This window comes from Echiichthys vipera (assembly GCF_963691815.1).
Source record: "Echiichthys vipera genome assembly, chromosome: 9".
Lineage (NCBI taxonomy): Eukaryota > Metazoa > Chordata > Actinopteri > Perciformes > Trachinidae > Echiichthys > Echiichthys vipera.
The window spans coordinates 6,835,211-6,862,019 of record NC_139834.1 but is presented as its reverse complement, the minus strand read 5'-3'; the positions used below and the strand labels follow the sequence as shown (position 1 = coordinate 6,862,019).

Below are 26,809 nucleotides of genomic sequence, written 5' to 3'. Positions count from 1 at the left end.
GGAGTTACAACGGCTTTACCAGTTTTGTATCACCATAAAACTACAGAACTTCAGGGCTGTGGGTAAAGAAAAAATCCAACTCATAGCTTTGCATGAACAATAGGACTCAGGGTACCTCTCTGTACTTTAATTAGTTAACCAGCACACTAGCAAAGCAACAGATGTGGTTTTACACCTTTTGAAACTTAAGCCCCTTTCACACATGCACTGCAAACCTGAAATTATCCGGCAGAGCTGTGTGTGTGCCCACATGCGCAAATGTTGGATTTTAGTCTGACCCTGCATCAAACGTCATTTACCCTGCCAGAGAGCCTCAAAGCATGTTAATAATTCTTTTTTTTAAATCTTTTTACAGCACTAGGGGTGATATTTGATCTGGCATACATACATAATACAATATTTGTATTTGGATAACTGTGAATATGACAAAAAGTTGATTTGTTTTTCAAGCAGGTAGGCGACATCACGAAATGTCAATACCACTATCATTTTACATCCTGTAATAACATGAATGCTTTAGTAATATTATTTCATACTACCATAAGAGCGCTACAAGTCTGCATATCTCATGGAACTTTCTTCTTAATGAAGATGTAGAATTAAAGCAGGAGACTGGATGTCGACTGGTTGTTGTTTTTTTAGGTGACCGCTCTTAAAAGCACACGAGGAATGCTTTTCTTGAATTGTCCTTCGTGTACAAAATAATGTTGGTGAGACCTAATTTGGCCGGTCAAAAATTTCCCCAGTGTACAAGCGCACACTGGCATTCCTCAGGTCATACTCAGCCATGTGTTCCAGTAACAAAGTGCAAAACTATTTTTCTTGAAATTTTAGCACTACTTAAGACCATAAAAAGAGTAGTCTTGACACAAAAGGCCACACTCTTATATAATAATCTTAACTACTTTCTGACATAAATGCCCTTAAAAATTCAAGATATGCAGTAATCCCCTCATGACCCCTCTTAAATATGGTGACAGTGTCTGAGTTCTACCTTAATGTAAAAGTCATGTAGACTGCAGATACTGTTTCATAGACACATTTCCAAAACGAGTCAGCAGAATAAATCAGATCTTATTTGTTTTCCCCCATGTTGTCAATTGCAAGTAGTCTCCCGCTCCTCCACCCCTCTCTGGAACAGTTTACACTTGTTGTTCTGTGGTTCTTTAGTTTTATACATGGGGACCGTGGGTTTGCTTAGATGTGGCGGAGGAGGGAGACCGGTGCAGGGAGGGGGTAGGGGAGTGTGTGATGCACATGTGTGTGATTTAACCACTATGGGGGTAAAACAACATTAAGCAGGAGGGCTGCGTCCTGCCCCCGCCGCCACTGAACCCTCTGCATTAGAAACAGCTGCAACCTGCTCGTGTTTTATCGTCTGATCTCTGGGCCCAGACTCCTCCACCTGCAGAGAATACTGAGGGTTTAGGGATCAGCATTTTTTAAATTGAAGTAATTGAAATCTGATTTTTTTTTTTACTATGCACTTATTCGTCAGTGAATTGTGCATGAGACTTTTTTTAAATCAAGAAAGTGTTGAACTGTTTTTTTAAACCCTTCTTGCTCAAACCTATTGATTTTCCCATGAATGAACCCGACGCTCTATCCCTACCTGTCTCTCTTCCCTGTAGGGCTTCTCACCTTATTCTCTCAGAACTCATTCCATATTCATGTATTGTATCTGTCGGCATGTGCTGATCTGCCTATCGCTTGGCCAGGTCTCCCAGTCTGTGATCCCGCCTGCCTGCCTGCCATCTGTCTCAGGAGTCTTTTCATCATGATCTCCTGGCAAGGAGGTGCATGTTGCATTACATACGGGGTGGAGGGGTGGAGGGGCGCCCGAAAACCTGAAAAAAAAAAGTATGAGCAAACAAAAGAAAAGGCTCACCCCCTCACTTCATGTGCCATGATGCGATCTCACCAAGTAGAAGGCAGAGTGGAGCATTCTTAACATTCCTCGTTTAAAAAAACGTGTGCTCGTCTCGGCCTCTCCCCGCCTAATTATTGCGTTCTAGTGCGGCTCTGAGGGAGGTGGAGGTGTGAGAGGAGGATGACAGACATGATGTGGTGATAAAAGACTGGGTTGAAATTTAATATTGGATTGCATCTCGGACCAATAGTATGCAGATCTTTGGACTGCATCCAAGTTTGCAGGTGCAATCCACCGCTCACTAAGTTCCTGTTGAGCTTTCCAGTACAGTTTACTGCATGCATGCTGTCTACAGTGATCATGGTGACAGGTTTATCACTCAAAATTCAAAGTAATATTTGCAGTAACAGCAGGCCTATTAGGCTACACTACCAAACGTCTAAGTTTTTCATTTTAATGCAGCGCTTTAAAACTAATTCTGATGAGCATTTTTGCAGTGTTTTATATGTAATCTCCGTGCACACTAACACACCTGAAAGCACAAATCACAGACCCTTAATGTACACTGGACATGCACTTGCCAATTACACCACTAGACATACTTGAATAATACCTTAATAGCTTAGCTTGTAGCTTAGCTTGTAGGCAGTGGTAGCATTATAAAATACAGAATTTAACACACAACAGCTGTTACCATCGAGGGTCAGAAACAGCTTTAGTTCCTTATCCGTGTTGAATGAACCATCGCTACTCAAGGCTGATGTCATTTGTTATCTTCTGGTAAAGGGTCACGTGATAGAGTAAGACCCAATTAGGGAGTGAACGGAAAAGTGAACAGGTGTTTAAAACAAAACCCTTTCAAACTGAAATCCGGGGCAGCAGGGTTTCCAAAAGTCTCTCTTTTTAGGGGCTTGGAAACCGTGGAGTAGTGTGGACACCAGGCAAAAGTATGAGTTTTAAAATGCAAATGTAGTGGCGTGGATGTAACCTGATTTTTAGCTGTTGGTTTTTTTTAAGAATCAAGAATGTTGCTTTTATTTTATTAGTTGTAGCTAGCTAATTGGGCTCAACGAGTGCCATGAAAACTCAAGGTAAACAATCAAGTAATATAATAATAAATAATAATTATAGAAAACACGGATAAACAAATCATCACATTTGAGAAGCTGCAGTCATTCGAAATGCCGTTGACCTGTTTTCTGATCGACTAATTGTTTCAGCACTTGCTTTTACATTTCCGTTTGTAAAGCACACTTGAAGATTGAACAGTGAAGAATGAACTTTATTCAAAGAAGTTGCAAGAACCCTGACTAATTTCCACTTTAAAACCACATTCATAGTTGCATTATGGTTACAAAACAAGGAAATGGATTTTGAGAAGTAGGAATACTCGGTCCATATTGCATGTTCAAGTATGCATCATTTTCAAACTTTCCTCCTGCTCTGGCTTATTTATGGCTGCCTAATGGGTCTTTGCCCCAGGCGGTGTGTATCTGTGGCGAGCCAGCAAGCCAGCAGAGAGCTGCGTAGATGCGATGCTCCACTGTCTCTTTAGTGTGCAAACTCATTGTCTGCTGTCACGTGTGTGTGTGTGCGTGTGTGTGTGTGCGAGCGCTTGTGCTTGTGTTTGCTTTTGGCTTAATCAGCAGTGCTGAGTTCAGGAATTCCAGTTCATCAGAGAGAGAAAGAGGGAGAGTCAGCAAGATATGAGCAAGTAGGAGAGAAGATGGAGCTTCAGCAGATAATGGAGTGATTATACAATTCAAGTGATGGTGGAGTCAGGAAGGGGACGAGGAGGTTAAGGGGCGAAGGAGTGGCTCGAGTCAGGAAAGCGGTGAGTGGAGCATGTGGCTCAGTTAGTTTTCCACTGCCTTTTTTACAACACAAGCTGAAAGATGACTCGTCAGATTTGTTGAAACAGTATTGTTGTTGTTAGGATGTCACATTTCACAAATCCACAATTTCTTCATCTATTTCATGTCTAATCCTAGATGCTTCCAGACATGAATCTTTCAGAGGATGGTGGCCTGTTGTGCTCATTCACTGCATTTTGAATTCTGACATTGCCGAACCTTTATTAGCAGGGACCGGCTGCTCTGTAGCATGCTCTGCCAGTCAGTCTGTCTGTCTGTCTGTCTGTCTGTCTGCCTGTCTGTCTGCCTGTCTGTCTGTCTGTCTGTCCACAGAAATGTCCCAACCCTTTTAATCTCTGTAAACAGATTCTGCATATGATTTCAGGCACGATTTGGGTAGCGGTCTGGTTTATGAATAGCATTTACCAATTACATTTGAAGCTTTGGTTGCATGCAGGTAAACAGTTCATTAGGAGAACAAACAAAGTGGAAATCATTGGCCGTCATGCAATCATGGAACCCATCTGCTATTGTCAGATTAGACAATGATTTAGGTTTTTTTTTTTATCAGCTATTGTTATTATTTAGATGCATTCATATGCAGATATCTGATTATAGAGTCTTGCCTGAAATATTAGCCGTTGCCCCAGATGCTGAATTGTTGTTAGACCGATAGATGATGGGTTCTGAGATCGCCCAGCCTTAGCTGTTCACAGTCTTCAACCTAGGGATTGAAATTGCGTGGAGGTCAAGTGTTCGTGTTCATTGTGCATCTGAATGCATTTATGCATGCGCATATGTGGTTGCAGCAATTGCAAATGCACTCTTGTTTTTTCATATTTCAAAAGTGTAAATGATTAATAAAACATGACAACAATAGTCGAGGATGTGGTCTGATAAATTGGTTCATTTTCAAGTTGGTATAATATGCAGATTGGGTTATTAATACAGAAACTATTCTTTTAGCTAAATATCAAATGTAATCTGATACATTTTAGGTTTTAGTTCTTTGAATATCAATCTTTCAGTTAAGTTTTAGCTCTTTAACCTGCAATAGCAAATGATTTTGTGGCCTCTTTGTGCAAGGGAAAAAACCTGCAAAATAGACATATTATCACCTTTTTAAGTTAATATAGCTAACTAAGACATCTAGTAGGTGCAGAGCAACATTAGCATTTACTTGCTTCTGTCCACCCAATGGATTCAAGTTGTGTGTGAAGTCTCACTGTGGTAAAGAAGAAGTTCTGCCTCTTGACAAAATACACTCTGCCTCAGTGGAGTTCTTGAAAGATGTTCAAAGAGGCTTTTTAGCTGCACTGGGGTCAGTTGGTCCAACAACTGATTGGCATGATATTTGGCACAGAAGGATGAATCCTATTGATTTTTTGTGATTTCCTGATTTTTGTTCTAGTGCCAACTGCAGGTCAAAGCTCTCGCTTATTCTGTGTGAAATATCCTAATATCAACTTAATGGATAACTACAATTAATACATTGTGGATACTAATTGTCCCCAGATGATGAATCCTCCTGAATTATACACTTGCGCCATTTACTATGTTCTGTGTCAGTTAAACATTTAAACATTAACATATTAACATTTCCGTTTTGAGCATGTTAGCATTCAGCTCAAACAGCGTGTCTTTCGACTCTGACTCTTGTTTTGACTCCCATTGAGCAAATTTCACTGCAGGCAGGGTGACCCTTCCCTTCCCAGTGGGGAAGCCATGGGCTCTGTGGTATGCACCAATTACAGTGTTTTCCCTCTTCCCCACAAGCACCCCTGACCCGTGCGTGTAGCTGTAGCCAAGTGGATGACTCAAGGTGACTTGTTTCCGAACGCCAGCTCAGACCCAGAGGAGGCCCCTCGGCCGCTTTTATCATTTCTTTCACTGTGACAAATTCTGAAGTTGGCTTCAAACTGCAGCCACTAAGTGACTTAATTTTCGAGCAGCAGCAGGAGCGTCTATTTCTGATGATTGAGTAATGATATATCATTTGTGGCTCAGGCCAAATAGGGAGAGGTGACATTACAATAAGCAGGTTATCTGAGTTTGCTGGAAAGGTTTTTGCTTCACAGTCCTGTCATTTCCGGAAACAGGAGACTTTTTACCGTCCGTCTCAACCCCCTCCAGCTCTCTCTGCTCCCTGCTCTTACTTTCTCCTTCTTGCACATGTATTCTCTGTTTTTCTCATTAGGCAGACAGATAAATATCAGTGCTCTGTTATGATATCTTTATCGCGTGTGTGTACATGTAGAAGATGTAGACGTAAACACGGCCTTTTTTTATCAGACCCTCAATGCAGCGTTGGCCGACTAGTCAAGTAGATTTTGGAGGTTTATTTGACAATGGTGATTTGTTATGTTGCAGTACAACAAGCTTACCCCACGATGAGTGCACTTTGGTACAGAATCCAGAATGCGGCTTCCTCTCATACCCTCCATATTCTCCCTGTCTCTTTGGTCGTTATTCATTTCTCTCTGATCTCCCCCCAACAACACACCCCGCCCTCTTCCCTCTGTTTACCTTTTCTTCAAGGAATCTCTTTAACCAGACCTCTTTCTTTTTTTTTTTCATTTTATGACATGGCTTCTTGGTCTCTATTGCTGCGCGCGAGCGTTTCTCATGCCTCACAGTCACTCTCTCGCTCCGTCCTTATGTAAACACAGGCAGCGACTTCAGCCTTAGTGTCTACAATATGTTTTTACAGCTTTACCAAGAAAGGTGTGCTAATGGACGTGTAGACGGCTGGGGGGGGGGGGGGTTGGCTGTTTTAGTGATAAAGAGGGATGTTTAATTGACCTGTGTGTTCTGTTTTAAGATGACAAGCCCGTCCAAGAGGAAGACTGGGTGGTGTGCCAGCATCCTGAGTGTCCTGAGCGCCGGAGGGCCACTAAGGTAAGACATTACTTAAACCCTTAAAGCTGCCAGGTCAAGTAAAAGAAGGACTGTGATTACAACAGTCTGCAGGTTTATCTTCAAAGTGTCTTAATCATATTTAAGCCACTTAAAGTCCCATTTAAAGGAATAGTTTGACATTTTGAGGATAGAACAGTACTCTTGTTTGCTTTCTTGCAGAGAGATGAGAGTGGTCAGAAAGTGAATAAGGCATCATTTTTATTTTTTTCTTGAGACAAATCAATCAAGTCACATAGACAAAGAATTTTGACAGTAACTATTGTTTTCATTTTCATCATAGTTGCGTCTTTTGTCAGACGGGGGACATAAGAGAGATGAGAGAAAAGAGAGGAAGATGGGGAACGACATGTAACAAGGGTTCTCAGCTCGACTTTGCGCTCAGTGACAATAACGTTGCAGTAATCGAGTCCTATTTGTTGGGAGGGAAAGAGGGAAATAGTGTGATGTTGAGCCACAAGGTGAAAGGAGGAGGCAGAGAGAGGAGGTTGTGGTGGCTAGATGGCTTAACAAAACGTCACACCTTGCCACGGGACACTGCCGCCCATTTCCTGTTTTCTACCACACCAAGCAAAGTTGGTTTCTTTTCCCCATGACCATAATTGTTCCCCAATCTTAAACCAAGTGGTTATTGTTGTAACCATGATGACAAATGTCCCTCTGGCCTCAACCAAGCACTTATTTGAACCCAAGCCATGATCTATCCTTACTCTAACCTACTCGTTTGGTGCCTAAAACTAACCAAACTTTAACCTAAAAATGTTTTTTTCTGCAACGCTGATCCGTAAATGGTTTTGGGAGTGACTGACAAATGATGTGGTCCTGCCGATAGAGACGTCAGAGGGCAGTGGCATACATCGTAGTGATTTGCTGAACAGTACCTTAAACCCCCAAGCCACCAGATCACCTCGAGAAGTGTTTTTTATTGTCACTTAGACAGGAAGTAAACATGACACCGCTTTAAAATGAAGATGCACACTCTGACTCCCGTTGGTCCCCCAAAGCTTTTGACCCTCGTCGGATGTTCCCAGACCTTATTGCATCTGTCTTGTGTTTCATTGCAACGCAGTGAAGGTGAAGCAGAGCGGCGACGCTGCTTTTTCTTCTTTTTAGGTGTTAAAAGGGGCGCGAGTGTCAGGGCTCTGTGTCTGGCCACTAGACTGTGAAATGAATTATTCCTTTGAAGCCACTGTTTTGTTTAGTTTTTTTGAAAACGGGAGTCTGGCCAGAAGAGAAACCGACATAGTGTCTGGTCTGTCAGTCGGCCAGGCCGGCCTCTCTTGCTGTTTTGGTTTGTCGACTCCCCTCTCGCCACCAGAGCTGAGCATTAGATGGATTTTCCCATTGAATCAAGATGTTGTCCCCCTTCTGTCCTCTTAGTGGGAACAATGGAAAGGGAAAATGACAGAGAGAATAGTGCATACAGACAGCACGTGGAGAGAGAGAGAGAGAGAGAGTTTAAATATAGTCTTTCTCCATGGCAACTGAGAATAATAAAGTGGAGGAAGAAGATAGAGCCACAGAGCTTAACCTGAACTATCCTCACTTTATTGAGTCTCCCAACCCCATTTTTCCTGAAAGCCTTTCTGCCCCCCCTCTCACATGACAAGGTCCCTCCTTTTTTTGTTTTCAGAGTTTTAAACGAGGCAGAAGAGAGTTCATGTGCTGTATAATTTTAAAGGATGTGTATGCATTTAGTGTTTTATATGAGCTGCTGTGACACAGGAGGGAGGCAGCGCGGGACAAAGCTTGTCTGACGCCACCTGTCTCGGGGTCAGGGTCAGGGTTGATGTTATTATGTAAGGAGATTAGGGACTTGTCGCCCACTGTGGACTGGGGCGGACAGGGAGAAGGAAGGGGGACAGGTTAACACCAGATACAGAGTGAGCAAAATAACAATCGGAACAATAATGTAACTAGATGATTCTGACATTATTTGACAGATTTGATATGATTGAACGTATTTATTTTTTAGTATAACAGCTCTTCAAATATATTGAAAAAAGCACCAATGCCAAGTTCCCACTACACGACATTAGCCCTGACTTTCTGCTGACAGCTTTTGGAGCTCCTTTAGAAAAGCTCCAGATCGGAGGTAAGTTGGGGTTGGTTCGACGGTCTGCACTCGAGTCGAGCAGCTCGCTAGTGCCTCGCAGACACACTCCAGATATCTAGCAGGTTAAATATCCAGAGTTGTCAGGGATAGGCCTGTCATGATAGCAAATTTTGCTGGTCGATAAATTGTCAGAGAAATCATTGCGGGAAGCGATAATTTTGCTGTTTTGAGACCATTTTCAACTGATATAATGATAATGGCATAAAGCAAGTCCACCCTTTTAAAGAGAAATAAACGTTTATTTCTAAAGAATATTTAACACTAGAACTAGAAGACATTTAAATATCCAAAATAAATAAACAAAACAACCAAAAACAATAAATCAAATGGACATTGGTGTTAAATTGCTACTGTTTTACAACAAGTGTGGCTCGCTCAGGTGAAGTGGTTCACCGCGGTCATTCTGTCCAAACCCAAAGTGCTCCTGCACGGCAGCTGTAGCGTTCATCTGTGAAACCAACTCTATCTTTGTTTTTATACCTCCAGATCTCCACTATCCTGTCCTCTAACTTGCCTTGCCAGCAGGAGAGCCCTTCTCCTGCTGCACTCTGGGTAACTCCAGGGGTCCGCCCCCACACACAGAGACCATGTGGCTGAAAAGTGACTGACAAGCTCATTGACAGTTATCATGCGATTAATTGATTTATTGTCACAGGCCTTGTCGGGGACTTTAAAAGCCAATGAGAGTGCAAGACACAGGTTGAGGGGAAACCAGAGGGACGGGTTAGCCTGTAACAACAGGAACTGTACTGTACTGAGGGTGTGGCCTCAGGGACCCGCGGAGCAGCCGGAGGAGAAGCTACTGCTGCCGGCTGCGTCGTCACTCTGCTTTTAACTGTAAACCCCACCGCGCCGATTTTACGATATCAAGGATATCGTAAAATCTTGCCTCCCACTGGAGCAAGTGCTCCAGTGGGAGGCAAGATGGTGATGGCCATTCCTCCCTTGTAGTTGGTGACGCCCGTCACTGCAAGTAGTATGAAAACCAACTTCAACTGTAGTTTGGACGGTACAGATGACTTTGAAAATCTTGTAGTGGAAACTTGGTACAAGCTCATTTAACCTGGGTTCATTGTTGTTGTGGCAACAAGCCGTAAAGCTGTTGTTAGTATTTATTTGCCTTTTTACTCATCCAACAGGTAAAGCTCAACATGATCGTTCATCCAGAGTCATGTTTCTGCCACCTGAGGACGTTAAATCCAATACTCACTCTCCCTGTAGCTGACTCTTTAGCTTCTAAATGTTCCACTATGCTTCCCACCCAGTCGCTAGGTTTGTCCGTCTGCCTTTCGGTGCCGAGCAGGTTGAGTACAGCGCATTTATCTGACATACCACAGCTGAACAACGCTGGTGATGGCAAATGAAAACACTGAAGACGCACTCCATAAAACTCAAACAATGAGCTGAAAGAGACTATCCGGCTGTGCAGTCTGACACTAACACCCTTTCAAAACAGATCACCTCTTCTTTTCAGTTAGACACCTTTTTCATCCATAAGAAAGTAAAATACCGCAAACAAGTATTTTATATTTTTAATTCATTAAATTTGTAAAGATCTGTTTTCACTTAAACATTAAATAATCTTTTTCTGGTAATCACTGTCAAAAAACCCCACATTAAATTCCAGGGGGGTGAGTACTTTGTATTAGGCACTGTTATTCACTCCTTCCTCCAATGCTAAAGGCTTAAGTCGTCGGATTTCAGGCGGTCATAACCATGACCACTTCACTTTCTTGGCTGTGGCGTCTGTTAGCCGTGACGAATGGAAGATGTTTAATTGCACATTACATTTTTAGATCCAACAGTCATCTTTCATCGTTTCATCTGTGGGGGGGTTTTAACACTTAGTTTTCATTGCCTGACCCCACAGGGATCTTTTCTGTCTTAGTAAAGAGGGGATATCCTGAGATGTCACAATTCCTAATATTTCTGCTGCTTTTAGTACCTCGAGGCGTGAAGAAAGAGCAGCGAGAGGGTGAGTCATGATGGTTTAAGCATTTCCGGACTGTAAGAGAATGTGTGTGTGCAGTGTGATTGCTTCTGACAGGTTATTTGTCACATTTAGTGTAATCTTATGGCTCAAGAGTTACACATGCATTGCCTGTAACAAGATTTGCACAGCAGGGGGCAATGTCATGGCAGCCCTGACCTGCAGTTCAGGGCTCACTCTGTTGTTTTTCCCCTCCAGAACTCACTCTCTCTGCATTTTCTGCACAAGTGAGAGGCACATTTCTAGGAAGAAAGGGAACATAAATATAACTTTCACTTACTCCTCCCACTTAGCAGATTTGGAAGGCATTTTAACTCCGAAATGAAAAAGAAAAACACATTTATATTTCACTTTTGTCTTTGATATGCTGGCAGGTTGGCAGCAGGATACAGAGCAGACAGACAGACAGACAGACAGAGAGTATTAGGCCAGTCCTGCGCTGCATTTAAACAATTTTTATTCCCAGACAGGCCTGCTTTTGGTCTCCCCACTGCCATAGATCAGCTGCATCTCATCTTGTCGCAGCATGACCCCTCTGGAACTGAATGAGTCCACCTGCACCATCATTTACTGCAACCGCACCAGGTGTCCCCCTCTGTACGCTCTACGCTGTCACCACATCACACAACAGCTCTTAAAAAAGGTTGCCACGAGGCTTTTGGACAGACCAACACATGTGTTTCCAAGAGGGCTTACTGGTGTATTTGGATGCTTTGCTGTGGGTTTTTTTCGCAAGACAGTAGGATTTAAAATCAAGCCTCCAGGTGTCCAGTTGGAAGATGAAGTCCAGTCCAGGCTTAGTTGTCGGTTGGGTCACTATTATATGATGCTGGTTAGCGCTCGATGCCAGTCTGAGCTTGCTTCTTGGATCTCAGACTCCCAAAGAAGGGCTTATTATCCCTGATCGCCTTCCTCCCTCCCTCAGCTTTGACAAGACAGGACCAGACAAGACCAACCGAAAGGTGTGGATCACCTCGGCAACGGGCCCCTCCCTTCCCAAACAGCTGGAGGCGCGGGGATAATGTGGAGAGAGTCAGGGTTTGATAGAGATGAGAAGTTAGGAAGTTTCTCACAAATTGTCTTTAACCCCTGAATGTAAGACATTGCATGTATTATAATGTTAAATATTCTTTATTAGGGTTATTTCTTTGGAAAAGCAGCCCTCTAAGTCCTATTGATGCAAAATCCACATTTCATTCCAGTTAAAAAAATTCACTATTGGTAATCTGTGAATTCTTGTCCTCTAAAATCAGTATCGGCCTCAAATCAACATATCCCCATATCTGTTCGCCCTACTTTCATCATCTAGTTTGTTGGTTAGACAAACATGAATAAATCTAGCAATAAATAAAAAAATCCTTTAATAACTTTTCAAATGCAGCCACAACTTGGTAAAATATAATACATTTAACATTTAAAATAGTACAGTAACAGTATTTAACGGTTGTGTGAAAGCAACTGAAATTGGCAACACTTGTGCCACCCCTGCCACAACTGAAGCCTTGAATACTGTTCCCATCAATGTTTTCCAGGGGGGATTCCAGTTTACAATATTGCTAAATTCTGTGATATTGGATCAGTGCATAGACTTGCATACTTGCTGATACCCGATCCCGCATTTTAGCCAGTATCTGAGGCATTTCGGACACTGGTATCACTATCAGAATGACTCACCTTTATGCATGGAATTCAATGTATTGTTTAAAAAAAAAAAAAACAATAAGTACAATTTATTAAGCAAGCTTACGCATCACTGAAGACAGGAAAAATGGCGGCAGACTGACGATGAGACGTCAACAGATTTGACTGGCACTCTTTTAATTGCGTCATCTCGTTAGCCTTCCCTCAGATTTGAACTGCGTTCGGATTGAAACCTGGCTTGTGCGTCTGATGCCGTCACTCGCTCGTCACCTTCACCCCCATTGTGTTTATGGTTGGCTTTCATCCTCTCTTTTCTTCCCCCTCTCTTTTGTCCCGTTCAGTAACACGTTATGAGTAATCCTTTGCTGATGTTTTAGGGGAGGTGATATCATATTAGTCAGACATGCACAGACGCAACCATGTGATATACTACACACAGAATCACCTTATTACCAGTGGTTGAATCATCATCGTTAGTTATGCTTTTATTTTATTTTTAATAGCCGTCAAAGTGGATTTTTAGATACAGACACACTGGCTTTACTCACTTAACCTTGCTTTCCTTGAGCTGCTGCTGGAAATCCCACCTAACTGACACTGACAGGGACTTGCTAAAGCTGCTAAGTAAACACTCACATTGGGCCGGATGCCCACTTTCTGTACGTGTCAAGGTATTTGGTGGTATTTCCGGGTAGAGATGGATTAAATTCTTGGTGATCTAATTCACCCGTCTGATTGTCGTCCACTTGGACTGTAGCGCAGTTTAAAACAGCCGTATGCATCCTCTCAGTCTTCTAGTGGTTATTTTGAGGAATACGTTATGTTTCTTTCTTCTTATGTCCTCTTTCTTTGCCCTTTTCTTCTCTGTGCAAATGTTTTTCCATGGTCTTTAAAACGTAAGATGTCAAAATTGATTTGTTTCAGAACAGGAAAAACACAGTAGGCTCATCAGTTTGGCTCGATTGCTACCCGCATGTATTTCTCACAGCTTGTACTGCACTTTGAGTAACATGAGTGGCTGCAGATTACAGAGTCTTTAAATTGGTTTTCTGGCGGAAGAAAATGTAACAGGATGTGACCTCAGCTATAACTGTAAAGTTCTTGGAAAAGTTTATGAAGTAATGCAGGCCCACTAATGGAAACGGTGGTCTGCAGCGCTCTGATGACTCTGGACTCATTTAGACATCAGGGGAGGAAAAGTTACATAATGACTTTACAACATGACGCTGACTGTCAAGATACACTGGTGTTAATTTGTTTATTATTAAGGGAAGGGTGAGCATTTCCTACTCGTTCACAGATTTTCTGCTGCTAGACTGAACAGAAATTAGAGGTAGACTTCATACAGAGTTTTTCTGTAAAGAAAGCAGCTCAAGAATCAGATCATCGAAGTGTTTCAGTCTTGAGTTAAAAACTCACTCCAGTACTGTGTGACAAAGGTAGCTTCATGCTTAAATTTGTCCATAAATCAGTGTCAGACAGAACTGCGAGTCACTGCTACAGTTTAGGTAATAGACTAGTTATAGTATATGTCAGTGTTGATGGTTGTTTCCATTTAATTTCACTTTTTTCCTTTAAACTAGGGCTGGGTGAATTGTGAAAATTTTTTATGCCGTTTCAATTAATTTCTAAAGGACATTAAAAAAACGGCAACAGCAGATACACTGTGTAACTGTTATACTTGCTCTTGTTTGATTGTCTGCAAAATTCAATACATTTTTTTGGGGAAAAAACAGCTACAGCTGACACATGTTGTAATATACAGTATATCCTGATGTATCATGTTTTCTGGAAATTCATAAATAGTCTATATGAATGGAAAAACTTATTATTGACAAGTGAACAGCTCTGATCATCTTCTCATTTTATCAAATATCAAATGATCAAAATGTGGAATGGCGTCCACATGGTATAGATATTGCCCTAACGCAATCTGCCGTTGTTCGACATTGTGATGGAAAACAACCTGAAAAATGTGTACAATAGACATTTTTATATATCGTTTCGACGATGTAGATTTTTGATAATTTACTAGAGAAATAATACACAGGTACAATTCACACAGTTATCACATTCTGTAAAATAAAATGCCATAATTTCTAATAAAAAGCCTATAGACATGCTAGCACAGTGGTGCTTTGAGCTAAATAGTAAAGTTAATGTTTACCAAGTTCATTTAAGTATCGGACAATCCAAAACCTTCCGTTAAATTTTAACTAATTTAAACATTTTAATAACCAAAGTTATGTCAGGACCCTTTCCATAAAGAGTAAGTTTAGGATTTTCAGAGACCCAACAATTCCCCCATGAGCAAACACAAAGCCATAACGGCAACAATGGAAACAGAGACTTGGAAACAGTGGCGACAAAAACCTTCCCTTGACAAGAAGGCAGTAATAATTATGGAAATATGGATAGTAATAGTAATAGTAGAAGCAGGAGACGTCAAGCAGGAACACAGCAGTTCAGACAGTTGTACCCCGGGACACAGTCTTGTCAATGACCAACACAACAGCAATAGTTCATGACTTATGTCTTATTCAGACCAATGATTGTGCTACATGGAAAGTCAAAAGAACCACCAAAGTTATTACATTTCGTCCTTAAGGGAAAATGGATATCTGAACCAGATTTCACGGCGATTCATTCAGTAGATGTTGAAACAATCAAAGCCACAAATGTCACCTGGGGGTCGATCTAAAATAGTTAATGAGATATTCGAGTCCGGACCGAAGTGGAGAACCGGCAGACAGACCAACATTTCCACCCATAGAGCCATGCCTAAAAAGGACTTTTGGAAGCACATGCCAGATTCAGTCAGCGTGTTGTGGCCCAGTTGGCTGAGGGGCCGTACAATGTACCAGGCTTTAATAAGACCTGTAAACTATCCAGTCACATCGAAATGCGTTTAAAAGTCCTTCTTATTATGTGCGCCAAGGAGAAATGATCCTGAGTGTTTCATTTGGTGGAAAAATGCACGCTGGATCAGACTGTCTGGCCCTCTCTTGCTTTTTAACACATTGCCTTTTGATTCACCGTGTGACTTTGTTTACCTCATAATCAGCCCTGCTATGACTGTTACCAGTGTGAGTTTACAGTAGGTGGACTTCACTGCCCATTGGCAGCGCATGGGAAAGACTGAATTGATCAGTCTTGCGTAAGGATAGGGTTTTTTGTGTTGAGTGACAGCTGGCCTCGTCGTACTACACAAGTCACACATACAGACGGTCTTCCCTTACCCTTCAGTGGTTGATATTCCCATGTTTATGTTAATCTAGCAGCTCCCTTTTGTACAGACACCACACATCCTTCATAAACCGATTACAGAGTCTGTATTTTTCCAGTCCTATGGGACAGAAAGAGAGGCCGATGACTCTGAGATAGTGACTCATTTTTCACCACCTAACTTCACTGAAAAGGTGACTGAATGAAAGTGGCCCATTCCAGTGAAAATATAAAACACAGCATGTAGAGTGCGTAGTTTTGTCTGCGCGTTGTTTGTGTTTTCATCTCTTTTGCTGGAAGTATTTCAACACCTGCTGATTGCGAGACTACGTGACTTTTAAAGAAAGAAATTACACAATTCCAATCTTACAAATGAAATGAATTAGCAACAAAGCACACCCTTGAATAACTCAATCCATTACGTGTCTTTTGCTGCCGCAGCGGGACTTAGCCTGGTATGACCAGTAGCTTATGGTGGCTAACTGCCCAAATGCCCAAAATGTATGTGTGTAGCCAGACTAATTCATTAGTCGTATTTTGAACATGTAACTTATTTAACTTTAAGATGCCCCACGGAGTTTCCTAACTAACCAAAATAACGATGTAAAAAATGGGAAATCTATATGTCCATCAGGGCGAGTGGAAAAAAAATCAGTTGGACCGGTCTTCCAGCAATAACAAACAGGCTGGACACTGACTTATGTGTGTGTGTCCATACATGCACTGTCTAGTCAGGAAGGTACAAACACCATGGTAAGGGAGGTGCACCTACCAGTGACGCCAGTTCAACCCCCGAGGAGCATCCTAGCCAGGAAGCGGTGTCGCGGCAGACGGGGGGAATAACAGGAAGAGGGGTACCTGACTGATGCTCCGATGGAAACGGCCTTGCATGGGCCGACCAATATAGCCGGGGGTTCAAAGACTTAAAGAGAAGGGCCCCCAGTGAGGACACGGATTGAGAAAACAACCCCCTTTAAATCCCTCGCATGCGAAGAGTCTTCCCACGGCAAACCCCACTAATTGTCGGTTTGCTCCGAGTGTTTTTCCGAGAACGTAAACAAGCACTGCTTAATGAAATGCTGTGAGAACAGCAGTCTGCAGTGCTTAGTTAGAGAGGCGATGATAAGCCTTGAAAAAAAATCTCCAATTCAGAACCTGTTATTATGGCGTTGGAAGCATGCTCTCGAGATCACTCCTGAACTGAAGCCAAATCGTGGAGCTTCCAGCAGCAGCAGCAGCAGCAGCAGCAGCAGCAGCAGCATCATCATCATCATCATCATCATCTCGGGGGGGACATTTGGCTTTAATCCTTTTCACTTCTTTTTCTCACACCAACATGCTCATCCTCATTATCTTTGCGCTCCCATTTCCCTTTGTTTTTTCCCCTCTTGTCTAACCGCTCCACTGAAAACTTGAATGAATCCCTAGCTTATAGGTTATTGAGGGGTTAATGCCAAGGTCAGGTATCAAGGGGAAGGTCACTCGTGTTCAAGCCCCCCCCCCCCCCCCCTCCCTCCCCCCAACAATGGCAGTGCCAGTGGGGTCTAATTCTTGAAGATAATTGCGTCGCTGCTGTCCACTCTTTTAAATATAGCCTCCCCTAATTAGGGCTGACAGTGGGGGGCAGACACAGATTCAACAGGTCACTTTGTTTTGAAGACACAGGACGAGGAAAGGGGGGGGTTGGGCATTAAAACCTACCCCTCTCTTCTCTTACTACAAACACGCAGGCCCCCAGCCTCAGGGGCTCGAATTGTTTTTGTCAGCTAGCTAATTGCGGGATATTTAAACACAGTTCATCTGGGATTAACCTGAATGACAAAAGAACAGAGAGTAGTGGGCTGTAGTGTTTGCGGTCAACGCAACAGACTGTAACATCAGGCTATGAATCATACTTGCTCTTATATCTCACTCCCACACAGCGCCGTGCTCTCCCACACACACACACACACACACACACACACACTGACACCCCACCACACCAAAAGATTTAACCTTAATGATTATTTCTATTTTTGATTAATGTACTGACTGCAGAAAAACAACAAATCCTCACATTTTAGAATCAGGAATCAGTTTTCTTTTCAGGATCTCCATAAAGTTGGTGGATTTAAGAGAGACGGATTAAAAACAGAACAGTCAAAGGCCAAAATAATATGACTTTTGTCCCAGACTCTAAAAAGACATTTCCCATAATTCAACTGGATATCGTCACTTCATTAGAACCTCCCTGCCTGGAAAACGCCGCCTTCTTTTAAATGCCACACCTCTAGTTTTTATGAGATGAGATTCACCTGTATGATCAGTTGTTGCAGTAGAGGGAACAGAGGTAAATACAGCTGAGTAAAGAAGTAACAGAAATACATAAAAACAGGTGCAGTAGCTAAATAGAATAGAATAAAAAATATAAACTATGGGGGCGGCCGTTGGCACAGTGATTAGAGCAGTCGCCCCCTGTAAAGAAGCTGAAGGTACTTGAGGCAGCGGCCACGTGTTCGACTTCGACCTGTTGCCCTTCGCTGCATTTATCCTCCCCTCTCTCACCCCTTTTCCTGTCTATTCTATATAATAAAGGCTTGAAAAACTGCAAAAATAGTCAAAAAAATCTATAAAAGAGTAATTGAAAGACAAAAAATCTCAAGTATCACAATTCTTTATAAACCAATTATTTAAACTGTTTTTTAGTGCTGGAATGCATGAAAGAGTCAGTTGATTAATTTTATTTTAGTTCATGTAGAAGTAGTTTATTTTCTCTGAATAACATGACGATACATTCGAGTTGAGGCCAGACACAAAATCGAGTGTTTTAACCGAATGAATTTAGCAATTTTCCAGAGTAAAAGCCTCTAGATCAACCTTTTGTTAAAAAAGTGAACAAAAATTGCAACAAATCATAATATTAAATCGCAAAACATATCAAATAGGGCACCCAAGTATCGTGATCAAGTAGTATCAAACCGGGATCTTCTTTCACGGACCTTGACCTGAAAAACTTGTGTACGGCAAGCTCTCTGGCTGAGGTGACGTTGAGTGTGACTTCTGTGATTCCCTGGCTCTCGATTGCTTGAATTAACGTCTTTTTGGAAGTTTGCCTTCCTGGGGAGACACCCGATTTCTCCTCTGCGTCTTCGGCTGAAAAAGTTTGAGAACCCCTGACTTAGAAGAACAAATGGATACAGGGGTTTTAATGCCGTACGGATCTATTTGTTCTTCCTCACGCATTTACTTCCCCCCTCTGGCATCACGTTTCCCAACTGAACTCTCCTTGTTGAACCTTCTATCACCTCAGGGTCAAAGGTCAAAACAAAGTACTAAATCAAGCAGGAGACACGAATAACACAAAAATGGATTATTGTGGATGAGTTTTTTTTTTTTTTTACATCTGGTTCAGCCAAAACATCACTGAACTGTACGTCAGATGGAAAACTTTTCTCAGGAGAAAAAGAGCTCACTTTCAGTGGGAGTTTTCATGAGTCAGCCTGGATGTGTGTGAGCTTGTGGGGGTGTGATTGAGCAGATAGGCGGGGTTGATGATTTTCTCTGTGTTCTTGTGTGCCTTCCCAGTAGACTGCGGTAGTAAACAGAGTGAGCCTCTTAGGTTTTGTCACGTTCTTTCTATCAAACCGGCCGTCAGATTAACAGATTGTGCTCAGGATTATTTTGAAACGCACTCGCACACATAGAGAGGGACTGAAGAGCAAGTTTCGACCCAGAGTTGGGACTGAAACTTTCACCGCCTGCTGTCTATTGGAGATATTGATTGGTTCTTCTATTGAAACTCAAAGGGGTTGCCGTTCCATGGAAGTGGAGTTTTCTATGGTAGGTGAATATAATCTAAAGAACAAGCTTTTCTCCTGGATTCTATTTTACATCTCTTTGTTTTTTAATGCATATGAAGTGTTGAGAGTGTTGCTGGAGAAACACTTCATTATTTACTGCTGCAGTTTTCATTCATACTCTGTAGAAAAGGAAAAGGTCGCCTAACTGAAGTAGGACTTGTTATTAATTGTTGAATTTATCGTCGATATCGTAAAAAAAATCATATTGAGATTTCATCATGCGCAATTAAGCTGTCTGAATTGAAAGTCCGTTATCTTAATATATAGAAGAAGGAAGATGCATATTATTAAAACTTTATGAAAAAAAATCTATCGTAATGTTGTTACGGCAAAATTTGTCATTTTTACGATGCTTGACGTTCTGATCCCAACACGTTATGCTCATTTTCACCAACGTTTTTAATAAAATGCGAAAATGTCAAGTATTTTCCCACATACGCAAATATAAAAATAGGTTTTACATGTGGTTATTCCATATAGACTATTGATTTATTGAATTACCAGAAAACATGCTATGTATCGTTACTGAGATATGAAATGACCTATAACGGGATAAAACAAATTGGACATACAGTATCTTTCAGCCTCAGATCTGCAAAACCTCAGAAACCATGAAATACTTTCAGTTTTCCAGAGCTCAAGGTGACTTTTCCCAATGTCCTTTTTTGGTCAACCGACAGAACCCAACAATATTCAGTTGATTTATGTTGTAAAACAATAAAAAGCAGCAAATTTTCCCTTTTGTGGAACTGTCAAACGATAATGAAATAATTGGTAAATAATGTTCCGTTGATGGTATTTCCTGTCAGTGTGAGGCTGTGAAGGTATCCCACTTTTGCATATGTGCAGAGCAGCACTTTAAGTCTTCTTTTCCCCTCCTTTGTCTGCATATTTCCCATCTGCTTCTTAAATCAGCAGACCAGTTGTACCAGCTGGCACCCACCAGGGATCTCTTCTTTACGTATTCTGTATCCCAAACTGGAAATGGTTTTTCCCAACAATCAGTTTTAGTTTAACTTTAAAATGACCAGTTTTCTTTCCCTCCCTCTAGCTTCCTCCTTTTTTGGTCTTGTTCACCACCCTCCTGTCTGTCTCTTTTTCTTCTCCTGCCCTGGAGCTACGGATAGGAAGGCTGGTTGCGTCACAGCCCAGCCAAGATTGCCTGAGACAGCAGTCAGTACACTTGACTTTGTTAGAGCGGATAGAGAGCAGCTGCTGGTGAGTGGTGCTTTTCTCCTGCAATCGTATTGATCACCCTGAGATGAATAGTGTCGGCTGTGTTTAGTTCTTCAGCGCAAAGAGGATTTAGTGTTTCTGCCCTTGAGAGGCAGCTTGAGAGCGTTGTTTTTCCTCAGTGACGACACTGTGACAGTGGCATGTGTCATTCGGTCGTTGTGTAAATATCTGGCTCTTCCAGATACAGCCGTTAAAGGGAATTAAGAGATTATTTAATGTTGCCAGTAGTTAAATTCAGTTTTTTTTTTAAAAAGCAAACTAATCCAGTTCTCTGGTAGGAAAATGAGTTGTGGAAGATGAGGAGGTAATCATTTTCGTGGGCTGCATGTTGAAACATACCTTACACTGGAATGCACAGGAGTTACAGTATTTCCTGTGAGCATGTTTGTTCCTGAGTTTGTTGTTTTCTGTGGCAAAAGCTCAAACCCGGAGTGACTCTGTGCTTTCAGATGGACCTCTGGGCAGTGTCTGGTTTCACCTTTTTAGATTGTTTGCACAATACTCTGCTGCATGAAGAAAAATAGATGGTGGAGCTGGTGTTCATGATGCATCATCAGCGCAGCTGTTCACTGGGGAGTTGAGTAGTTTTTTAGTCAACACTTGTGCAATTTGCATATTAATTAGCTGGAGAGGAAATGCAAATAGTTTTATTCCCTAATGGTATTTTGAAAATGATGTCAGTGTGTTAATAATTCAAAATGGGCCCATTTCTCCTAAATTTCTATAATGTGTAATCTGGGAAAAACGGTCATCCATCATGTCTCACCGTGCAGAGGAGGACATCATTATGAAATGCAGTGTTCAGTTACAGTCTGTCGTCTATCTGGTGTCCAAATACTTACAAGAAGCAAATGAGTCACACACACTGATGGACTAGAGTCTGATATAGAGATATGATCTGTCTTTTTCAAGCGTAACTTCAGTCAATATTGGATTTTGCGGCCAACTTTTCTGTTGCAGTAGTGACGCTGGGACAGCAGTGGCGCAAAACCAGAAACATGATCATACTAACTTTTTTTTGTTTTTTAAAGATGAAACAAAGGTGAATTATTCCCCAAACTGTTAATTGTTCAAGTCCTTCACAGATTACAAACTGACTTAATGATTCAACCAGGGATGTGCCGAACATTGGTATCGGACAATATTTGCCTTTCTCACAATCGGCCTGCACATGACTTAATGTTGTGTTAAAAGGATAAAAAAATATATTTTGCTGATTTTTAATCCCGCTTTGTGTCATAGTAATGTGGGCATGTGTTCAGATGAAGGGTGTTTGGCCTGTCTCTGAAGACCCTGAGGAATGGAGCATCGGAGATGTTGGCAGAGCGTGATAAAAGCGCGTTGTTTAGCGTCATTCGGTGAGTTTCGGCAGATCTTCAATGCTGCATTCCTCGGTGACTTTTGCTACAGAAAAGGGCCAAACGCTGTTCATCCAAACTGGCACAAAAGGGGGAATATTCAACAACAAAAAAACATTGGCTATTGGACAGATTGTTATTTTAATCATCATTAACAGCCCAGGATTTTCCAATCGGTGCATCCATATATTCAACTTACCGTACTTGTCGTGGTTGTGTGCACGCTCAGTCTTCTTGTGACGGTGTACCACCACCTTCAATGTTGCACTGTTGCATTTTTATCTATTTTTAGTGATTTTAGAAAAACTGACTTAGCTGTTGGCCATTTGCTAAACCACCTTCCCCCGTACTGTGATTGTCCAATCATGACTTTGCAACTGTAATAGCTGACCCTGTCTCACTTTGGATTTCTCCATGTGTTGAAGCGCTCCAGTCAGTGCGATGGAGAGACATGCACAGCAACAACAATAATAACAGTCACTAAAAAAATAATAGAAATATTACTAATAGTAATAATATTACCAATGTACGTCAGACAAGGACACCCCCCAGGATTAGTACGTGGTCAACTGTCTGATGACTGTTTCCTATTTCTTTCCCTGTCTGGCTTGAAGCAATGTTGCCGTATTTAAAAAAAGCAAAAATGATCCTTTAAAGTACGGCTCCCCCTCTTAGTTGATTTTTGAGGTTATTTTTAGTCTTAGTGGACTAACATTTATTTATAATCAAGTAGTCATTTAGTATGCTTATTTCCAAGAAAGTTCTGAGTAAACACCAGATTTAAAGGGACTCTGTTTTACAGATCAGCCGATTACGCCCCGTCAAAATACAGTGTTCGTCGGCTTCTTTAATCGAGACATCCGGACTTTAAAGTTTCCCTGATGCGTTTGGATGTACAGTATCTCTTATGGGGATCATTATATACACCTGCTGCATTTATTTTCACTCGGCTTTGACTGACATCATCCCCTATTAAACACCCCTCCTCGTCCTACATTTGACGTCTGCTAGTTAATGGAGCGTTCTGCGGGTCCTTTTGATGAACATACTTAACATGTGTTTGGGTAACACCCCCCCCCCTCCCCACACACACACACACACACTCACACACACACACACACACCCACTCACACACACAAGTTTTTGCTCTCTCCCGGAGGATGAAGCACAACAAGTGCCTCTGTTTGAGTAACTCCATATGTGTGAGAAGGCGTCAGGGCCGTACTGTACCAGAATGAGGGAGAGTCGGTTAATAGATAACAGGCATGCAGTGAGGCAGGCCGTCTTGTTGCATAACGGCCGCAATAAAAAAAACAGGCCCTGGCTCTCCTCCTCCGCCTCCTCGCCCGGCCAGAGGACAGATGGCGGCAGAAGAAAGCGAGCGAGCGGCATCTCTCTCTCCCCGTGCCACTCCTCAACAGATGCATCGTTTATTTATTGAAAAATAAATCTGACTCTGAGGCTCAGGCCTGCCCAGGCTCTCCCTTTTGATCTCCTGCAGCCCTACTGGCCGCTGTTTTCAATCCCACCTACTGGGCCACGGCTAATGGCAACTCTGCGTAATGTTTAGGAAAAACAGGCCCTGTCCTGCACACATACGGAGGCCCTGTTGGGTCTCGTGCTCGGCTCCCGAGAGGACAGTTAAAAAAAAGGGGGCTTTTAAGAAAAAGGTAGCAAACATGTAGCAGAGTTTGGCTCGGTCTCGGTCGGCTCAGCCTGATGAAAAGCACGCTCGTCTTACAGACTTTCAGCTCTTTCAACTTTTTCTTTCACTATCAATCTCTCTTTATTGCAGTAACAGATATTGGTAGTTTGTTGCAGTTAAAAAAAAAACGTATCAGTTGTGGCTCAAGGTGAGTGACTGCAGAGAAAGTAATGAGTGTCTGATCAGATGTGAGTAGTTTGAATAATAATGATATAATCTGGGAAAACTGTCGTCCGCCTCTTAAAGGTTACTAAACAGTGAAAAGAAAGAATTTTCTTCTCCAATGTTTAACTTTGTTAAAAAAAAACAAGTAAAATAGAATTAATAGAAAGATGATACCTTCTTACTTTGCGATTTCTTTATTTTCTGACATTTATAGATAAATTATTAATAAACAAATTGAACAAAACCGCTCTAAACGTATTCAGTACTGAAAGGAAACATCAGTTACACCCCTTTGATGTGTGTTTCCTAAAAATACCTTTACATTGGCATCAGCAGCAGAGTTTGTGTAGTCTCTGCACTCTGTACTGTATTGATGCACGCACGGGTCAGAGGTCGGCACATTGCGGTGTATTTTTCTGGGAAAATGAGACGGTGGTTTTCTTCTTTGCAGTCGTAGACTATGAACCACCGATGATGTGTATTTGTGTCTGACTTTTGCCTTATCTTTGATTAGTTTGACGTTATAGACTGGCATGCTCCGACCAAAGTCTGGTCTGGATGTTTGACTGACTTCACTGCAGTCTGACGGCGTGAACAAGACCGTGCATGACTTCTGCCTCGTCTGGTGCTACCCAATCATTTAGCAAGCGTAGGTGTGTTTATTGGGATGAGTTTTTGGGTTTTTTTTTCTGTAAGAGAAACAAGGGGGAAAAAAGCCAGGGCGAGATGTTGACTTGAAGCTACCGTGAGTCGACTCCTCCAGCGCCTGATGACTGATGAGCAGCGGCGTTAATGCTAACATAACTTACTGCTGAGGAGGATCTCCACCCGTTGCCAAATCGGTGACGACTTTCGTGTTAGGACAGGACCCGTGAACGCAGACTCCTCTGTGGGAGTGGAATGATGGTGAGCATTAAAGTTGGCCCGTGTAGTGAGACACAGTGTACCTGGATGTCAACCGCAGACTCAACAAAGACTGGAGTGCGATGAGACCGCTCAGTGTGGGACAGAAGGTTGGCTCAAACGACACGCTTGGAGCTAAGTACTGTTCTCCACTATCCCCAACATGACGCATTCATCACGCTGTTTTGTTTTGTGTTGATTCAGGTTTGCTTTGATTTCATGTTTTCTATAGCGAGTGGAGGTTCATGATGGAACACTGACGGGGAATTGAGTTTGCTCTGTGGGCGTGTGGGCATCACTGTGACAAACGTGTGTGTGTGTGTGTGTGTGTGTGTGTGTGTGTGTGTGTGTGTGTGTGTGTGTGTGTGTGTGTGTGTGTGTGTGTGTGTGTGTGTGTGTGTGTGTGTGTGTGTGTGTGTGTGTGTGTGTGTGTGTGTGTGTGTGTGTGTGTGTGTGTGTGTGTGTGTGTGTGTGTGGGAACTGTTTTCACAATCTGTCAATAAAAGATCAGATTTGTTTTTTTAAAGTATCTTTAAATTTGCGTGTTCTTCATTAACGTCCCAGTGAAATGAAAAAGACATTTTGGTATTTCTTTTTTTTACATGTAAATCTCTGTCCCCTCTCTTCCTGTAAAACAGTTTCAAATGTTTTATGACTCTTTCTGAAGTCAGGGGTGTTTCCAAAAATCAATCCAATCGGATGGCCAGCCAGATGACCAGCTCACCACAGCAGTCGTATAAAATCCAACTTGGAAAAAGTGCAAGAGCCTTCAGCAGCACTTTTTCTCTTTATTTTTTTCCCTTTCCTATGATTATACTTAACAATTATCATCTAAATTGAAAACAACAAGCACATCCTAACTCAAATTTCTCAGAAAATCTGATATGAAATATTTTTTTGCACTAAAGTTCTTAATAAAATGAGTAAATACTTACACTTATTACGCATTAAGTTCACACAGGAGTATACAAAAATAGACTTTACTGTGTTGTTGTGTAGTTTCATATAGAGTTTTAGAGTTACCAGAGAACATGCTATGTTGTGATACACAGTATATCGTTATCGTGATCTATATTGGGATGAAAGGTCTTGTCCATATTGTCCAGCCCTGCTCTAAATTGAGTCTTTAGTTACTTACAGTAACTAATCAGATTTCCAAATCTGAATCCAACTCGATCAATTGTTGCACAACAAAACAAGCCTATTATCTCTGAAGACACACTGTGACCCTTGGCTGTGAGAGAAACTATAGCCTCCGGCTCTCATACCCTCTTCAAACACACTCATGCACACGGTTATGCATACTGTTACATAAGTGCTAGGTGTGCTCTGGCAGGACAAGCTGTTCCGGAGGAGGGCAGGGGAACGCACCGAGGTTGGAAACAGACAAAGGGGTGTCCGATCCAGTATTGGTTTGGAGATCAAGAGAATGTTTACGTTTCTTTCTCTCTCTGCTCTTCAAAGCCAGCGCTGTTTCATGGATGAGCCTTGTATCACAGTGAGTCAGATCTGTAATCTGGATTTGAATTTGTCTGCGGCCTTTTCCCTCAATGCGTCATATAATTCCATGCACACATCGAGAACGATTAACCCGCAGAGTTTTCCAGCTTCCAGCGAGGATGCGGCAAGCCATCCAAATGTAAAAATTGTCCTCAGGAGGCGAAATTGTGATTGCGGCTGAGGATGTCGCAGCCAGAATTGAACTGCCAGGCTGTTGCTCTGGACCCACAAATTCAACCCTTGATTATAAATCATGTTTTAAGACATTTGAACCTGGAGTTAATACAAGCAGTTTAATGTCTTTAGCATCAGCTGTGCGAAGTTAGTCAAGAGAGTCAGTGGCTGCAGTCCCTAAGTGTTTTAAAGTGTGTTGCCTTCATATGTTGCGTGCCAGTGTCAGAGGATTAAGAGTTAAGGTAATAATCCTGATTCACCTCAGAAGACTCCAGTCATCTTCTTCCAAACAAGAACTGCTTTATTACAGCTGAGCCA

At 42.0% G+C, this 26,809-nt stretch overlaps 1 protein-coding gene across 6 annotated transcripts in view; it reads left to right on the top strand.

The window, feature by feature from the left end:
• plekhg5b (pleckstrin homology domain containing, family G (with RhoGef domain) member 5b) overlaps window positions 1-26,809 on the top strand; it is a gene marked incomplete at both ends in the record, with an annotated part of 75,769 nt that overhangs the window by 12,995 nt on the left and 35,965 nt on the right. For 4 of the 6 annotated variants that reach the window (XM_083920700.1, XM_083920698.1, XM_083920703.1 and 1 more), the window contains one exon: window positions 6,545-6,621. In XM_083920700.1, the coding sequence (XP_083776826.1) occupies window positions 6,545-6,621 (77 nt within the window). Of the gene's footprint in view, window positions 1-6,544; window positions 6,622-19,252; window positions 19,431-20,655; window positions 20,669-26,809 lie in introns of those variants that run through there. The other 2 variants (XM_083920701.1, XM_083920702.1) reach the window with 2 other exon arrangements.